This window comes from Lepidochelys kempii, chromosome 6 (genome assembly GCF_965140285.1).
Source record: "Lepidochelys kempii isolate rLepKem1 chromosome 6, rLepKem1.hap1, whole genome shotgun sequence".
NCBI lineage: Eukaryota > Metazoa > Chordata > Testudines > Cheloniidae > Lepidochelys > Lepidochelys kempii.
In genome coordinates this window covers 116433395-116449404 of record NC_136385.1, presented here as the reverse complement: position 1 = coordinate 116449404, position 16010 = coordinate 116433395, and the positions used below count along the sequence as shown (strand labels likewise).

At 43.2% G+C, this 16010-nt stretch overlaps 1 protein-coding gene and 1 long non-coding RNA gene across 4 annotated transcripts in view; one reads left to right on the top strand and one right to left on the bottom strand.

The window, feature by feature from the left end:
• Window positions 1-1029: 1029 nt before the first annotated feature.
• On the bottom strand, window positions 1030-7508 carry ZBTB42 (zinc finger and BTB domain containing 42). Its single transcript, XM_073349813.1, has 2 exons — window positions 7334-7508; window positions 1030-5829 (listed from the first exon to the last, which is right to left on the bottom strand). The coding sequence occupies exon 2, from the start codon at window positions 5813-5815 to the stop codon at window positions 4385-4387; it is 1431 nt and encodes a 476-aa protein (XP_073205914.1). The 5' UTR covers window positions 5816-5829; window positions 7334-7508; the 3' UTR covers window positions 1030-4384.
• Window positions 6248-16010, top strand: part of LOC144930671 (uncharacterized) — a 53515-nt gene continuing 43752 nt past the window's right edge. Inside the window, exons 1-2 of one of the 3 annotated variants that reach the window (XR_013635991.1) lie at window positions 6248-6631; window positions 9949-11002. This is a non-coding gene — a long non-coding RNA (uncharacterized LOC144930671). Of the gene's footprint in view, window positions 6632-9948; window positions 11003-16010 lie in introns of those variants that run through there. The other 2 variants (XR_013635992.1, XR_013635990.1) reach the window with 2 other exon arrangements.

Here is a 16010-nt window from a genome sequence, read left to right as displayed (position 1 = left end):
CTGTAAGAATCCCACCAACAGACACTCACTTACCTCTAGCGGTGGCTACACATCCAATAAAATTATACAAAACTTGCCAACACTTCATCACATCACAGCCGGGTGCCGTAGGAATGATAGTTGTCTCCAACAGCACTCTATCCTCCCTACAGAGCGAGACAGGAGGTACTGAAGTGCTGCAAGGCAGGAAATGTGCTTGAATACAATATGAGAGACTTTGCAATAAAGATATTACAGCAAAAGAAAGGACAAAACATGCTCCGTGAAATAGGATTTCCTTCCTTGCAGCTCTGCAATACTGGTTCTTTCAAACTTTCTGTCCCTGGTTGGGGCCTTCAGAATATAGCAACACACAGCTTATTTTGTCTCTTCAGAAGCAGCCAGCATGTCCAACTTGGGCCCTTTAAAAAAGAAAACCCAATTCCAACTCCCACTGAAGGGAGCCTTTACATTTACTTCAGTGGGAATAGGCTCAGACCTTAAGGCCCCAATCCTGTCAATACTTACTTATGTGTGTAACTACTCATGTAAGCAGTCCAATTGACTTCAGTGAGATTACTCCCACCTGAATAAAGTTATGCAGGAGAAGTCTCAGTCAAGTCAATTGGACCATATGAGTAGAGTTACTTAAATCCTTAAGCATTTACAGGATAGGAACCTGTGACCTGGTACCCATGTCCCCAGTAGAAGCAAACACAGCTCTAGACAGAGCAGCATATACTGCAGAGTTGCTCAAAAAGGGGGAGTGGAAAGGCTCACACTGAGATCAATAGGCTCTGAATTCGGATCAGTATGACTAGGACATCAAAACAGAAGAACAGGGTGTGAATATTTAGTTTTCCTCAGTGACAGGGTAATGGATTAAACATTGGGTCTATGTCCCTGTCAGACAAGGATATAGCAATTCCCTCAACTGTCTACTTTTTCAGGGCCACTTGGATTTTTAGTTTGTCATTCAAAGAGACAGTGAAACCACCATCAGGTATAGATTTTTAAAAGTTCCGTTAAAGAGCGAAAGGGCTCGATGTACAACTCTAGCACATTTTATTTTGTGTAAATTTATAAAGACAACAATCCTAATCACGATTGTCACATTTTACAGCACATACCGATACAGTTGCAAACAAAACTCCACACAAAAATACTAAGCGCTAACCATAGTTTTCCCTTAAGTCACTCTTTACGCGATTGTCGTCTCTAGACTAAACAGTTTAGTACTAACACTGAAGAAAAAAACAGTTCACTATAAAACAGTGATCGAACATTTTTATAAAATATATTCCATTCCAATAGCTTTTCTACATACTGTATACTATAAAACTCTCCCACAAAAATTAGTGTCTTTAAATATACATATTTAATCTGAACTGCAACAGGATTAAAAACAATTAAAAATATTGATGATTTTTTTACATTAACTTCACAGTTTTTGTTTGTAGTCAAAGACAAATCCAGTGTTTAAAATTTAGAGCAGTATTAGTCTTTACAGAGGTGACTCCCCCACAGTGAAATATTTTATGAAAACATAAGTGTGCAATGTTTTTAGTATTTCTCTGTAATGAGCCATTTTTGAAGACATGCTCAAAGCTATTGCAACTTTAAAAACAAAAACAAAGCCAAGACAGAGCGCACCAAAACAAAAGTCACTTTAAAATAAAAATAAGTGCAAACATCTTTACTTTAGAAATTCAAGCTATTACGGTTGGGGAGAAAAATACTAAGCTATGAGAAAAGAACAGTGCATTAATAACGCACTAAAAGAAAACACACAGCTTGTTATATCTTTTACTTTTACCCCATATTCAATGCAGTACAGAGCATGCTCATAGCATTAGTTTAGTGAGTTATTTCTAGACTAAAGTCAGATGCAAACTTGTTTTGACTTTCCCTCGCCCCCCTACTAGTGTCTTATGGCACAATTTAGGATATTTGAGCTTTAAAAAAAAAAAAAAAAAATGGAAGTGAAGAGTGAAATGCAACAGCAGTATTGCAAAAAATGCAAACTTTAAACAAATATTGCTAGTTTAGATAATACCACTACTGTATTAGTTGTTCACTTTACAGCATGTACAGAAGTTTGTGTAAGATTTAAGGGGAAGCATAGATTAACTTATTTTGAAATAGTTTAACAGTAATAATTCCACTTCAAAAAATTCTAATAAATACTATATCAAGTATCATCAGGAGAAAAAAAATAACTTAGTTTTCGTAGATTTTTGTTCAGTGCTATTTCCAATCACAGCAACAACAACAAAAAAAAAGTGATTAAGTAGAATAAGACCACAGTACCAAAGCCACGTCTGTTTACACATACAGTGCTCTCCCACATGTTCCTATGTAACAGGTTCAGCAAAAATATTTTACAGTAATGCAAAGAAATTAGTCTAAACAAACTAAGAGTAGAAGTAAAATTTCACATTACATGTACATTCATAGTTTAAGAGATGAATAAGGAGGTCACAACAAGTGAAGTCCTGGGGTTTTTTTTAAAAGTACTTTCACAATAGATCAATATCACAATTACACTGTTGAAACCACATAGGTAGTAGTGCTTACTTAATACATGTAAAGGGAAATGCTGGACAATTCCTTCTTTTGGGATGAAATCCGATATTCTGAAGTACAGTATTTAGAAGAATCCACTTCAGTGCTTCAAATTCGTTTAAAAATAAATGATTGAACTTCAAGAAACCATTCCAGGAGTGTCAGTAAACTTGACAAAATAAACTTTTTTTCTTAATTAAAAGGAAAAAAAAAGATTCAGTTCAGAAAAAATGAAATTCAAAAGCACAGATGTCATAAGAATTCAGTTCTGTATGTGTGTGTGCCTTGAACGGACGCTTTAACTGGAGAGGCATAATCTGATATTTACTGACATGCACAGACCAAAGGGTGTTCTCTTAGGCAGATAACTGAACTACTGTATTTGGAATTCAGTAACCTGTTATAATTACAGATGGTCTAAATTTTAGGAAACAATGGGAAAGTTAGTATTTCGTTTGGCTGGTGCAAAACTAGCAGGGCCAAGTCCCTCCGCTGGCTTGCATTTGTGCTACCCAAGAAATCAGATGAATTCCACAGAACTTGGCCCAGGGCAGTTGCCAACTTTAACAATATATAAGCCATAAAAATATATACATCTCCAAGCTACTGATCTTTAATATCGGTCATTTCAAAAAAATCGTAATTTTACTAAAATGTACCAGAAGATGCTACAGGTATCCTGAACAAGTCAGAAATCCCCGTTTTAAAACGAAACAAAAAGATTGACTGTCACATATTACTACACTGACCAATTTCCTCTTAAGAATACTGGTCATCAGTTCCTAACTAGCTACTCAGCCACTGCATTTCCTTCACCAGACCCTGCAGTTGTTGTATAGTTTTATCCATTCCCAAATGTCTGAGCAAGGTTATGGGACATATTACAGACCCAATCTTGCACCCTCTATGAGTTTACTCACTGAAGTAACGTTTCCCCGGCAATAGCAGGATTGGTCCCTGTGTTTGTCCAGACAGGGATGGAGATGTGTTCATATATCCCGTGAGTTTACCTGTTTACTCTAGTGCTTATCCTTCAACAGCTAAGGAGTGAATATAGCGCAGATAGAAACATGTTTCTACCCAGTTTTTAAAATTCAAAAGCAGCTCAGTGCTATTCAACACATAATAGTCCTTGGAGGAGGGAAGAGGAGAAAGAAATTTAAAACTTTCCTTCTGAGTATGCCAAGTCTGTATGCAAGACTTTTAATTCTGATTTTAGGATTGACTCCAAAACTACTCTGATACAGTAGTAAGAATCAAAAGCCAAACTGTACCAGATATGTAAAGTACAAGTCAAGGAATTCTCAAACCTCTTTAAAAAAACTGGGCCAATTTAAGCCTACTTCTTGAAAAGGCTGTAGGTCTCATCTTGAGACACATGGAGTTAAGTGAGCAGATTCCCGCATCCACATCAAAAGAAGAAGCTATAGTTCAACTCTTAGGTTATCATGAAATACACAGATAGCATTTAGGGGACTTAAGTAAATCTTGGAGTATTTCTCTGATTCTGTTATCAATCTTTTTTTAAACGGGGGGGGGGGGGGGGAGTGAACACAAAGCAAGTACTTCCAGCATGAAAAATCAAAGCCAAATCATTGAATCTTAAATCATTTTCACTCTACTAACTTGGAAATAATGTAACATGGGTGCGCAACAGACAAGGGGGGGGAACAGGGGGAAAAAAGGCGGCCGTGGCGAAAAGGCCACTGAAGTGTACACTTAGCATCTTTCAACATTGTTAACTGATGTGAAGATCAGTAAAAAAAGAAAATCACATGCTGCCTTAAAAAAAAAAAAACCCACACATTAGTAACATCCATTAAAAAAAAAAAAGCTTGTCTCAAACCACCAAGGACTTTACGAGGCCACAATGAAATTTACGGATGTGTCTGTATAAGTCACCGGATTGCGTAAATCGTCTTTCACACCATTTGCAACCATGGGGTTTCTCTCTGGTATGCACTACTGCGTGACGGCTGAGATTGTGGGAATACTGGAAGCTCTTTCCACACTGGGCACAGGTATAAGGCTTTTCGCCCGAGTGAGTCCTTTCATGTCTCTTTAAGGTGTACATGCAAGAAAAAGTCTTCCCACAAAGCGTACAGGTGGGCACCGAACCATCAGGAGACAACCTGGTCCTTGAGCCATCTTTATCTCTGAAGTGAGAGCTCAGGTGCAGCTGCAGGACGTGGGGGCTTGGAAAAACTTTGCTACAAAGGGGGCAAATGCAGATATGCCCAGGAGGCACAAGTACACCAGAGGAGGAGATATCTGATGAATCCATGTCATCTTCACTCTCATCTCTATCTTGATCTATATCATCTTCTCTTGCGTGAGAACTGCAGTTTCCTGTGAACATGTGTCCTAACCCTGTCACTAGGCTTTTGGCTGAATTCCCAAAATGCTGACTCTCTGGACTCCTTGCTTCACTGTCCTCCTGATCTGACAGCAAGTCTTGTTCATCTTTAACAAGTGGCTCAGTACCCTGCTGCTGGCTGTCGGAAGCCAGCTGTCCAAAGACGTAGGAGGGGTGTAAGGAATCTCTCCCAGACACAGGCTTGAAAGACAAATCCAGAGCACAGTCCACATCACTTGAAGCCGGGGTATGGTTAACAGACCTTTGGGACAAAGATCCTGCAGAACTATTGACATTAGCTTTTGTTTTTCCAGCTGCTATGGTACACGATTCTGCCTCTGCAGACACAGAGCTGACACATATAAGATCAGAGCACCAGCCAGGGTGACCACTGACCCTATCTTTATTCGTTGCTCTATCATATTCTGTGACACTGAATTTTTGTTTGTGTCCCGGGTCGAACTCATGTACCAGGGGCACTCCCGTGTCTAAAAAATGCTCATCTTTTTCCAAATTAGCCACATCATCATTCATCTTTTCTTCCAAACACAATTCTTTATCTTTCAACTTGCCCTTGCAGACTTTCACAATGTCATACATGTGAAGGTAGCTCGCTGCAGCGAGCACATCTTCAACTGGAAGACTGTTAAACTCCAGCTTTCCTTCATACATGAATTCAAGCAGCAGACTGAAGGCTGGGGCTGTGACAATGTCACTGTTCAGATGCACAATATCCCTTTTGTCTAACTGGTCCCTGTAGAAAAGATGGAAGTACATGCTGCAAGAAGCAAGAACAGCTCTGTGGGCTCTGAACTGAGCTTCTCCAACTAAAACAGTACAGTCACACAGGAAGCCCTGGTGACGCTGCTGACTCAGACACTGCAGCAACTGGCGGCTATGGTCTGGAAACTCCATTCTTCCTTCATAACCTGTTCAAAACAGGAAAAACTTGAATGCTACTATAAACTAAAGCCTCCCAGCAGCTGTAACAAACAGACTGGCTTTTGGGTAATACAAGCCAAAGAAACAGCCTTGGAGATAACGTTTACTGTTCGTTGTCTAGAATAGTTTTATTTAAAACAAAGAAAGCCAACATGCTTCTCATCCTTCACCACCTGCTCCGAACAGGAAAAACTTGATTGCAAGTAAACAAAAGCTTCTAAAGAAGCAGCACCTCCAACCTTTGTCTCTTTCACTAACAAACTGGGGGCGGGACGGGGGGTGGGGGGGGAGGGAGAACCCAGCAGTTTATGCATTCCTGGAAATGTCTAACTCCGGACATCAGTTTTGTTCTTTTAATGAAACAACCACATCAATCCAATCCCACACTTAACTTTATGCGCAATCATTCGACATTAAATAATAGATCACTCATTCATTGCTTGGGCTAGTAAAGGAACTTGAACGCTTCACGTATTTGGGGGGTGAGAGGAGAAAGGTCCTACGACTGAAGCCCGCACACACAAAGTTTACTGCCCTGAAAGTTATTAAAAGCCAAACCAACCATTCCAGAGAGATGCGGTGAGGCTACAAGTCCAACTACCTGCGGCAACAGCTCCAAGCAGGGAGATCCAACCAGGGGGCTCACCTTACCCGGCTGCCACGCAGGGATTGAGGGGTGCATGGGAAAAAACGCCCCTCCTGGAGGCGCCCGAGTTTGCGGTGGGAGAGGGCACCCCGGGCGAAGGCGGCGATGTTGCGGCTCGGCAGTAGAGGAAGGCTCGCAGGCGGGTGAGTGCGTGTGCGAGAGAGGAGAGTATGCGAGTGAGGGAGGGAGTGCTCGGTTTGCTAATTACACTGCAAGCTGGAGAGTCAGCTGCTCTGACTTCACTGCGATGGAAATGCTACCTCCAGCTGTGCTCCTTTTAATGCCATATGTTACTCCAAATCTAGCTACCAGCCAACCACAGCTTGCTGCCTTTTAAAGTTCCAGCAACCCCATTTATAGCCATCTATTAAATCCCATAAACTTAAACCGAGTCCTCCCCTGGCTCTGCCTCTCCCCTCCCCCAAAGAATAATACTGGGAAAGTTGCTTAATAACAATCCCACCGCTGCTGCGGCAGCCGCGCAGAGGGACGAGGGAGCCCGTTTGACCTTTGCTGGAAGAAGTTCCCAGCGCCCGCGCCGCTCGCAAACTTTCCCGGGAAGGGGAGGCTCCGAGTTGCCCTCGGGCTCGTTTCGCTGGGTGGCTCATTGCGGCTCCCCGCAACAACCCCCCCCCCCAACTTTATGGGACTACTGCCGGGACTTTCCCTTTGTGGGCAGACTCGGGGGGGTGGGGTGTTGGGGGAGGGGGGTCAAATGCACTAGGGAGGACAGAGCCAGCCCCCACAAGGGGCTGGGGGGGGGAGGGCAGGTGCCCCCAGGCGAGGGGGGGGTGCAGCCCAGCTCGGGAAGGGGGTCAGGGAAGGCACCGCTACTGGCTACTTACCAGCCTGCCTCGCTGGCGGCTCAGCGTCCGGCCCCCGGGCCGCGGCCGCACGTGCGAGGCTGCCCAGCCGCCCCAGATGTGGCTGGCGGCGCCGGGGACCGCGCAGCCGGAGGCGGACAGGAGCCCGGGGCTCTGTTGCTGGCAGCCTAGCAGCGCTCTTGTGTTGTGAAGCAGGTTGTTAGCCAGCCGCTCTCGCGATACTTTCCCTGCGAGCGAGCGAGCGAGGGGTGTGGGTGTGTGTGTGTGTCTCTCTCTCCCCCTGCCTGTCTAGTGCACACAATAGCCCCAGCCGCGCTCGCGGCTCCGGCCCCTGACGCTGCCAGCCCCCAGGCGGCGGCGGCGGCGGCGGCGCTGCTGCCGCCCCCAGTCCCCGGCCTGCCCGCATCCCGCTCGGGGCGGCAGCTGCCCCGCTGCTTCGGGCGTGTGCCGCGAGACCGCCCGCTCGCTGTCCCACGCTGCTGCAGTGGCCGGGCTCGGCGGGGGGAGGAGAAGGTGCTGCGGGGCGCTCCCCGGCCTGGCACGCCGCGCCAGCTCCCGGCCAGGCGGTGCTGGTGGAGAGGGGGAGGGAGAAATCATCGCTGGCAGGGAAATGTGCTCTCATCCTGGCTGGAAAGTGTCTTCCCCTCGCCCCGCACCCCGGCAGCAGGACGCCAACCGGAGCTTGTTTAACTGCAACCCAACGTGCCGCAAGCCCAGGAGGCAGCGAGCCGAAAGTCACTTTCCCCGGGTGGCGTTTGCTAACGAACGATCGATCGATCGATCCCCCGGAGCAGGGAGTAGGGGGGATTCCTCCCGCCCCCGCCCCGTCCTGGGGACTGGTCATCGCTTCGCTGCGAAACTACCCCTGCTTTCCAACCACAGCAAAGCAGGGACTTCGCCCGAGGCTTTATATTACACAACGAATGTGGACACTCTGCTGATTTTTAAGCAGAATGTTTTGCCATTACAGTCACTCGCACCGGGCTCAAGCAGTGAGCCCCCAACTTTCAGGTCTTGGGCTGGGAACTTTTTGTTTGCCGAGTGGCGTAGCTATCAGTGTGAAACGCAGCGGGCTTGTATCTGTACATTCCTGCCGTATCCTGTCTAGATGATCGCAGGGGATGCTTTTGGCACGGTTAAATCGTGCCTGCTGGTAAAGAACTAACAGCACAAATCTGTAATCCGTGACATGTGGCTAGGATTGGATCAGGTGACTGTCATAAAATGGGGCTAATTTAGACATAAATTACAAGTATATTTTAGAATAATTATGCTGCAAACCTGAGATCATTCCCCTGCAGTGTATTTTGACCTAGACCGCTTTGATTGCAAGTAAATAAAGAGTCATTTAAGAGGCTTTCACAAAGTTTGGTCTGTGTCTGAAAGCAGGAAGATTATGGCGCATGCCTTCCCTGCACGCTGTAGGGTTAAAGAAGCAATCCCTTCAAAAGATTAGAAATTTATATTTTAAAAAATCGAATTGAGCAGCAAGTTTTTATTACGCATTATCACTTTCCCCAGGCGGTGCTAATTGCTCATTGCCTCATTCCTGCTTTCAGTATGGGATTGACTGAAACATGACACTTGGAAAGGTGGCATGCTTTCCTGGATTTATCTTTAGTTGTGTGTCAGCTGATAAATACCAGATGCCTACGGATTTTCAAGATGACCTTTTAGATAGTTAATTTGAATTTTAAATTTTAATTAGCTGTAATCCCATCAAACGTAAACTCCTTTGTACTAAAAAGTGTAGAAATTCATTGGCCATTTTACCGGTTTTCTGTTCAGTGTGGTAGGTAACACCAGCTAGTCCCACCAAAGGAACCTAGGGTGAAATCGTGGCCTCTTCCAAACCAATGGCAAAACTCCCAGTGACTTCAGGGAAGCCAGGATGTCATCCCTACTGCCTGATCCTACACCATTGAAAGTTGGGCCCCTAGGGAATGAATAACAATACAAGTGACTTTCATTGTCCTGCATTTGTGTGGATTGTGAACATATGTAACATTTGAGGCATGTCAGAGTGAAGATGGTCTCATAAATTAAAGACCTGGACTGGGACCCAGTTTTAAAAATGTTGAATTTAAAAAAATAATAAATTTGCATGAGGTAATATCTTTTATTGGACCAACTTCTGTTGGTGAGAGAGACAAGCTTTTACACAGAGCTTTTCTTCCGCTCTGTGTAAGCTCAAAAGCTCGTCTCTCTCACCAACAGATGTTGGTCCAATAAAAGCTATTACCTCACCCACCAACATGGCTACAACAACACTGCATACAAATTCTGAATGACATTTTTTGCAAAAAAGTAATCCTGTTTTTCAAGCTGTCATATTCAAGATACCTGGGCTCACTTCCTAGCTCTGCCACAGAATTTCTGTGTGACCTGGGGTAGGTCATTAATCTGTCTGTGCCTCAGTTTCAAATCTGTAAAATGGGGATAACACAGTCTGTCTCCCACCCATTGTCCGTCTTGTCTAGATTGTAAAATGGCCTGGGGCAGGGACTATCATTTACTGTGTGTATGTTACACTATCTAGAGCAATGGGGCCCCTAGGTACTATCATAAAATATTATTATAATTAATGTGTTTGGTTACTCTCAGTTTAATTCAGATTTCTGTCCTTTTATTTCCAGGCTCTTTGTTCACAGAAGTATCACCTTTGACTGTATCACCTTTGACTCATATCACCTTTGACTCGTTGTTGCTCTCAGAGATCAAACTTCACCATGGCTGGTTAATTTTAAAGACCTTTCTATGGCATTGATTACCAAAGTATCTGAGTTCCTCATGAAAATTAATGACTGTATCTGCATAGTGTCCTTTTCACATAGAGGTAGTATTATTATCTCCATCTTACAAATAGGGAAACTGAGGCACAGAGTGGTATAGGTTCTGATTCCACAAAGCCCTTAAGCTTAAATCCATCCCTATGCAGCAAAGCCCTTAAGCTTAAGTGATTTGGCCATTATCACACTGGAACAGAACAGGGAATATAACCTTGATCTTCTCACTGTCCTGGAACTGTCCCTTCAACGATGGTAACCTACATTACCCCACTGTAACAGCCAACAGTCCAGCCAACACCAGAAAATTATTCCTGTTTACCTCACAAATTGCAAGTGAAGTTTTCATAAGGCTTTTCTTTGTTGATGTCCGGACTGACACAGTCTCCATACGTTCGTGTGTTTGAAATGTTATGCAGTCTCTTGTATATATCTGAATTATGCTGCTTTGGGTAGGGACTTTTTCTTATGCGTGGAGTAAAGCACAGTGCAAATCCATGGCACTCTGTCAGTCATACTAGTGAACTGTTATCTCAGCATCTTCATCCTGAGTTTGTAATGTCACTAATACCATCTTTTAAAAATTTCATACCTGTTAGTGCCTCTGGCTTTTTTTTTTTTTTGGAACAAAAACATTTTATTGAAATGAATGAGACTTTCTATTTTTCCAGTCTAGGATCTGATCCCACAATCTACACTTTGGCAGTATGGCTACAAGGGGAATTTTCTCTTAACAAGGTCTGCAAGTATCAGTCCCTTATTTTGCACCACCATATTTTTAATTGCCACTTCTCTTCTTTAAAAACAAGGGAAAAGAAAGAGAAAGAAAAAGAGAATCAAGCAGAAAAGGTTAGATTTAATTTCTGTTGGCTTCCTATCAGCTAGGAATAACTGTCTACAAATAACAGCACTTTATTTTTAGTAAAGTGATTATAATTCCACAGTAATTTTGGATTAGTTACTATCTTTGAAATGTAACTAAAATATGGCAGCAGTCAGTTTTTCTCCAGGAATAACATTTATCTATATTTAGTCACATCTAAACTTTTTATTTAAAAACAAGATGGGAATAGTGACACCTTACAAGAATAGCTAGCTGTGTATCTAACACCTTTATACTGATATAACTGTGTCCACACTAGGGGATTGTACCACTTTAACTATACCAATATAGTTTAAACAGTACAACTTTCTAGTGTAGACAAGATGTAAGTGGTGACCTTGGCAAGGGCAACAGGGACAAATGCCCTTGGCACCACATTTTGACAGGTTCTGCACTTCTGAAGACCCTCATGTAAACATGTGAATATCCAAGCAACCTGCTTTCACCTCCCTTGCAGGTCTCTGAGTCCCTCCCAGCCTGCAGAATGAAAATTCCCCTACTAATAAACTGAGTAGGAGGCTCCATTTTAAATTATTCCATGAGGAGGGAGCCAAGCAGGAGGTTGTGTCCCATCTAAACCACTGCTTCCACCGTTGCAAAGCTATTGGACCAGGGGTTCTTCAGCTGGGGTGTGTGAACAAGTTGTGACTATACTGCTCTTTCCATATCATTGAATGCAAGTGTGGGTCCCAGCTAGACCCCAGCTGGGGAAAGGAGAGAGAGAGGGACCAATATAGAAAAAATGGAGAACGTCTGCATTAGACTATTCAAGAGTGCAGTCTATGGTGTCATATGCTGTCACTGGGCCCTGTTCTGCTGTTAATACTCATGGCAAACTCCCATTGACTTCAATGAGCATTTTGCCTGGGCAAAGACTGCTGGGCCATAGATTGGAAGTAGAACTAAGCACTGATGTCAACTAGTCTTTCATGTGCAGTTCAAGGGTAATATGTGTCCCTAATAGTTTATGCGATTTGGGCCTGATTCAAAGTCCATTGAAATCAGTGGAGGGACTGAACACTAAAATGGGCATGGGATCAGGCCCATAAAGCTTGATGATTCATTGTCATTTTTCTCCCTTTGATCCAACAAGCGTATATATTACCTCATGGTATCTCTCTTCCCTCTCCATGGGCAACCTTGGCAGTGGTAGCAACAGGGTTTTTTATGTGATTTGATAATAGTCTCTCACTTTCTCTCATCTCGTTGTATAGAAGGCTTCCCTGTGTTTTCTGTCTGTTATTTAAGTACTATGTGATCTTACTTTTATGTTTTGGGTTAGTCCGATATCAATTCAGAGGGAGAATCAGTTTTAGAAATAGTATTATACTCATAGGGCCTTACCTTAGACTTTAATTCCTCCTGAGTCTCTGACATATTGGGCAGTCCAGTTCTTCCACTGATTATGCTCATTTGCTACTTGTGGTACTTCTTCAAGGACGATGCCTGTGCATTCAATATCCTCTGTCACTCTCTTCTGCCAGTTCTTCCTGGGCCTTCCTCACGCTCTCTTTCCACCCTCATGTACCCACTTCAGTGCCTTCTTAGCAGGCCTCCCACCTTGCATACGGTGTGCATGTCCCAATCACCTGAACCTTCTTTGATGATATGTTCTAACATGTCCTGCTCTGTCAGATCCCTTTCTCTCACATTTGTTATTTTGTCTTTCCATGAAATGTGTAATATCTTCCTCAGCCATCTGTGACGGGCAGCCTCCCATCTCTTGTAGTTAGTCGCTGTCATGAGCCAAATCTCTGCTCCACACAGTGGTGTGCTCAGTATAGTCCCATGATATAATCTCAATTTTAGTTTGGTGTGGAGACCACAGTCTGGCCAGATATTGTTCATCCTTCCAAAAGCAATGTTTGCTTTTCCTAATCTCATATGAATAACTTTAGCACAGCCACCTTCAAATGTCATCATACTCTCCGGATAGCAGAACTCTTCTACCTGGTTGATTTCTTTTCCATCCACGTACACCTTTGCATCTGTTGTCCTGTTTCCTACCTTCATAATCTTGGTTTTCTCTGAATTTACTTTCAATCCAATTGTTACTGCTTTCTGTTCTACCTGTGATGTAGGGGCAATCATTTTGTTCTCTGTCATACTTAGGGAAAGCAGTGTCGTCAGCCAAGTCAAGGTCATGTAACTCATCTCTGCTAACCCAATTTGCTCCGTCCATGATACCTTCTGGTGCCTCTTCATCACCCAATCTATTGCTCATGCAAAGAGGATTGGTGATAAGACACAGGACATACTCTCAGGAACTGAAGGGTTATCAAATACATTGGTCATAATTGGTTCTATGTATTTAAGTTTCTGTGCTTCTGTTTCTCAAGCCCATTTATGCCAACTGGTTCACAGCATAGATTAGAAAGGCTGCCAGTTACATCTCATCCTCTCAATGCAAGTGGGAGTTATACCAAACAGAATGCGGAGCCAGTTGGTATAAATTGGAGTGGCCCCATTGAAGTCAGTGGAGCTACTCCAATTTACATCAGTTGAGCATCTGGCCTGCTACCTTATGATTTTAGGGAAACATGATATGATGCAGACAGCTTCCTCACTACTCGGTCCTGCTGTGGAAAAAGTGGGTGTGGCTTTCTGAAAAGGAGGCATGGTCAAGTGCCAAGTGCAGCAAACAAGGCAGCTGCTTGAGGCAGCTTTAACTTGCATCTTTGCAGCTCCTTACATGATCACAGTAAATATTGCAGCCAGTGTGGTCTCCTCCATGGATTCTTGGATGTCCAGCCAATGCACCAGTGATGGTTGTTTCAAGAGACGTATTTGTTTTATGGATGTCCTATTGATATCTCACTGACACCTAAACCACTGACACCTAAAACTTGTTTGCCATGTTCTATTTGATGCGCATGTATGTGTAATTAAGTGTGAGCGTTCTATATCCATAGTATATTCATCCCTGAATGGGATCCCTATGTTGCTGAGTGTATATGTGTGTGTGTGTGTGTGTATGTAAAAAAATTATTCATCCACTTTATTTCAATGATGGGGATTAGTAAGAACACACCAATCCAGAACTGACATGCATGCACAGGTACAGCAAAATGGATACTGTTTGGGGAGCACTATTATACATGGCAGTGTCTGCACATGTTCTCACTGAAGTCAGCCAAGCGTTTCTGCTCTTACATCTCTGTTTTACCTCCAGTGTTAAAGGGTGATTATCACTCCTGAGATTTGGGGATGCATTCCCATTAGACATGCATCTTTCACACTTGTACTGTCTGTCTGCCTAGTTTTGCTGATATTGTCGGCTGCCATGACCTCTGTGCTATGCCTGCTAGACACCTTTCATTTCTGGTTGGTTTTGTTGTAGGCTGTGTCCAAGAGCTCTCAGTAAAGGTGCTTGTGCAGCCTGAGATTTCCTCTTCCTTATATGGAACATTTATCCTCATTGAAACCATATCCACTGGCTTCTGCTGACATTACAAATTTGCAGGAATATGGTAGGATACAATTTACACTTTTCTGTTTTGTATAGTCTTTGAATATTCCACACACACACACACACATTTACCCTTTTTTACTCCCAAAGTAATGTTTGGGGCCTTCTTTTGTATTATAGGCTTATATTCAGAATGTCTTATTCTTTTTAAAAAAATACAGTAGCGGTAAAGGAGAATTTTCATTTTTTAACATTTTGTTTCTTAAATTTTCCCAGAAAAAAGCAATCTGGTAGCCTACATTACAAAATAACAGGTGAATGCAAGTTAGTATTCACTATACTGAATGGGGAATAGCAATAGATCAACTTGGTGTCAACTGGGGACTGGGTACCAGGAGTTATCATGTCCTAACGAAATTGTTTAAAGCAGAAGCCATTACAGTCACAGATAAGCCAAGTAATTCAGTTAAAGGCCAGACTGCCAGGGAATAAGAAAGTATCCTGTTAAAGGAAAAGAGCTTAACCAACATTGTTCTGTTTAAAATTGCATAAGACATTATTTTAACAATTCATCACGAGGCTTTATTTTAGCAATACCAGGAAGAACACACTGTAATGTATACATAAGTGTTTATCTGCAGCAATGGTATTTTGCTGTATGAGAACGGGGAGATCTTGTGATTAAAATACATATTAAGCAATAAAATAAACTAGCATGAAGGCTTGATACCAATCACCTTCTGGTGAAAACTTCTTCCTTTAGCAACAGTTTCCCAGCAGATGTTTCAGAGTAGCCGCCGTGTTAGTCTGTATCCGCAAAAAGAAAAGGAGGACTGGTGGCACCTTAGAGACTAACAAATTTATTTGAGCATAAGCTTTTGTGAACTACAGCTCAGTTTCAGCATAACTGCATCTGTATATCCCCACCACCATCTCTGGTCAACCCCAGGAGGTCCCAGTCAGGTCTCAGGTCTCCAGCCATCATCTGTGTCTGGACAAAGACCCTTGTCCCACTCCTTTCTAACCATGGGTTTGAAGGCTGCACAACCCCCTGCCTTGCACTGTGATATTCCCCAGCAAGCCAGTCTGCCTAAAGGCCAGAACCCATGCGTTGCTTTCTTTCTGAGGGCTGTGAATAGTGTATTGCCAGTAGTTACAAGTTACCACACAGCTTTTTCTAAGCAAGCACCTTTATTCTTAAGGTAAAAGTATTACAGAACATATAAAAACAATTCAAGTTCCTATACCATGCTACAAGCCTACCAGAGGTCACCCACCAGTCTTATGGGGCCCTAGTGGGCCAAGATCTTTCCAATGCTTCCACTATGGAAAGCAGGTCCTGTCTGTTTGTTTTATCAGAAAGAAGTTTAAGTACAGCATTTTTATGCCAAAGCCCTTTCTTTGTATGTTGGTCTCTGGGAAACCCAGTTTGAACCAGTATATGCAAGCCTCCTCCGGGGATGGTACCTCTCTGGAGGTGTTTACACCCTAAGTGATTCACTTTAATCCCCCTCACTGCTTTTCGTTCCGGGAGAAACTGTGGTAACCCACCCCCCTGGAGTTGCATACAATCCTTGGCCTACAGTGATACATGAAGTTAATACTATATATGGTCCCCAA

What these genes read in the sequence shown, in the direction of transcription:
- ZBTB42 (XM_073349813.1), bottom strand. Translation starts at nt 5,815, where the DNA reads ATGGAGTTTCCAGACCATAGCCGCCAGTTGCTGCAGTGTCTGAGTCAG.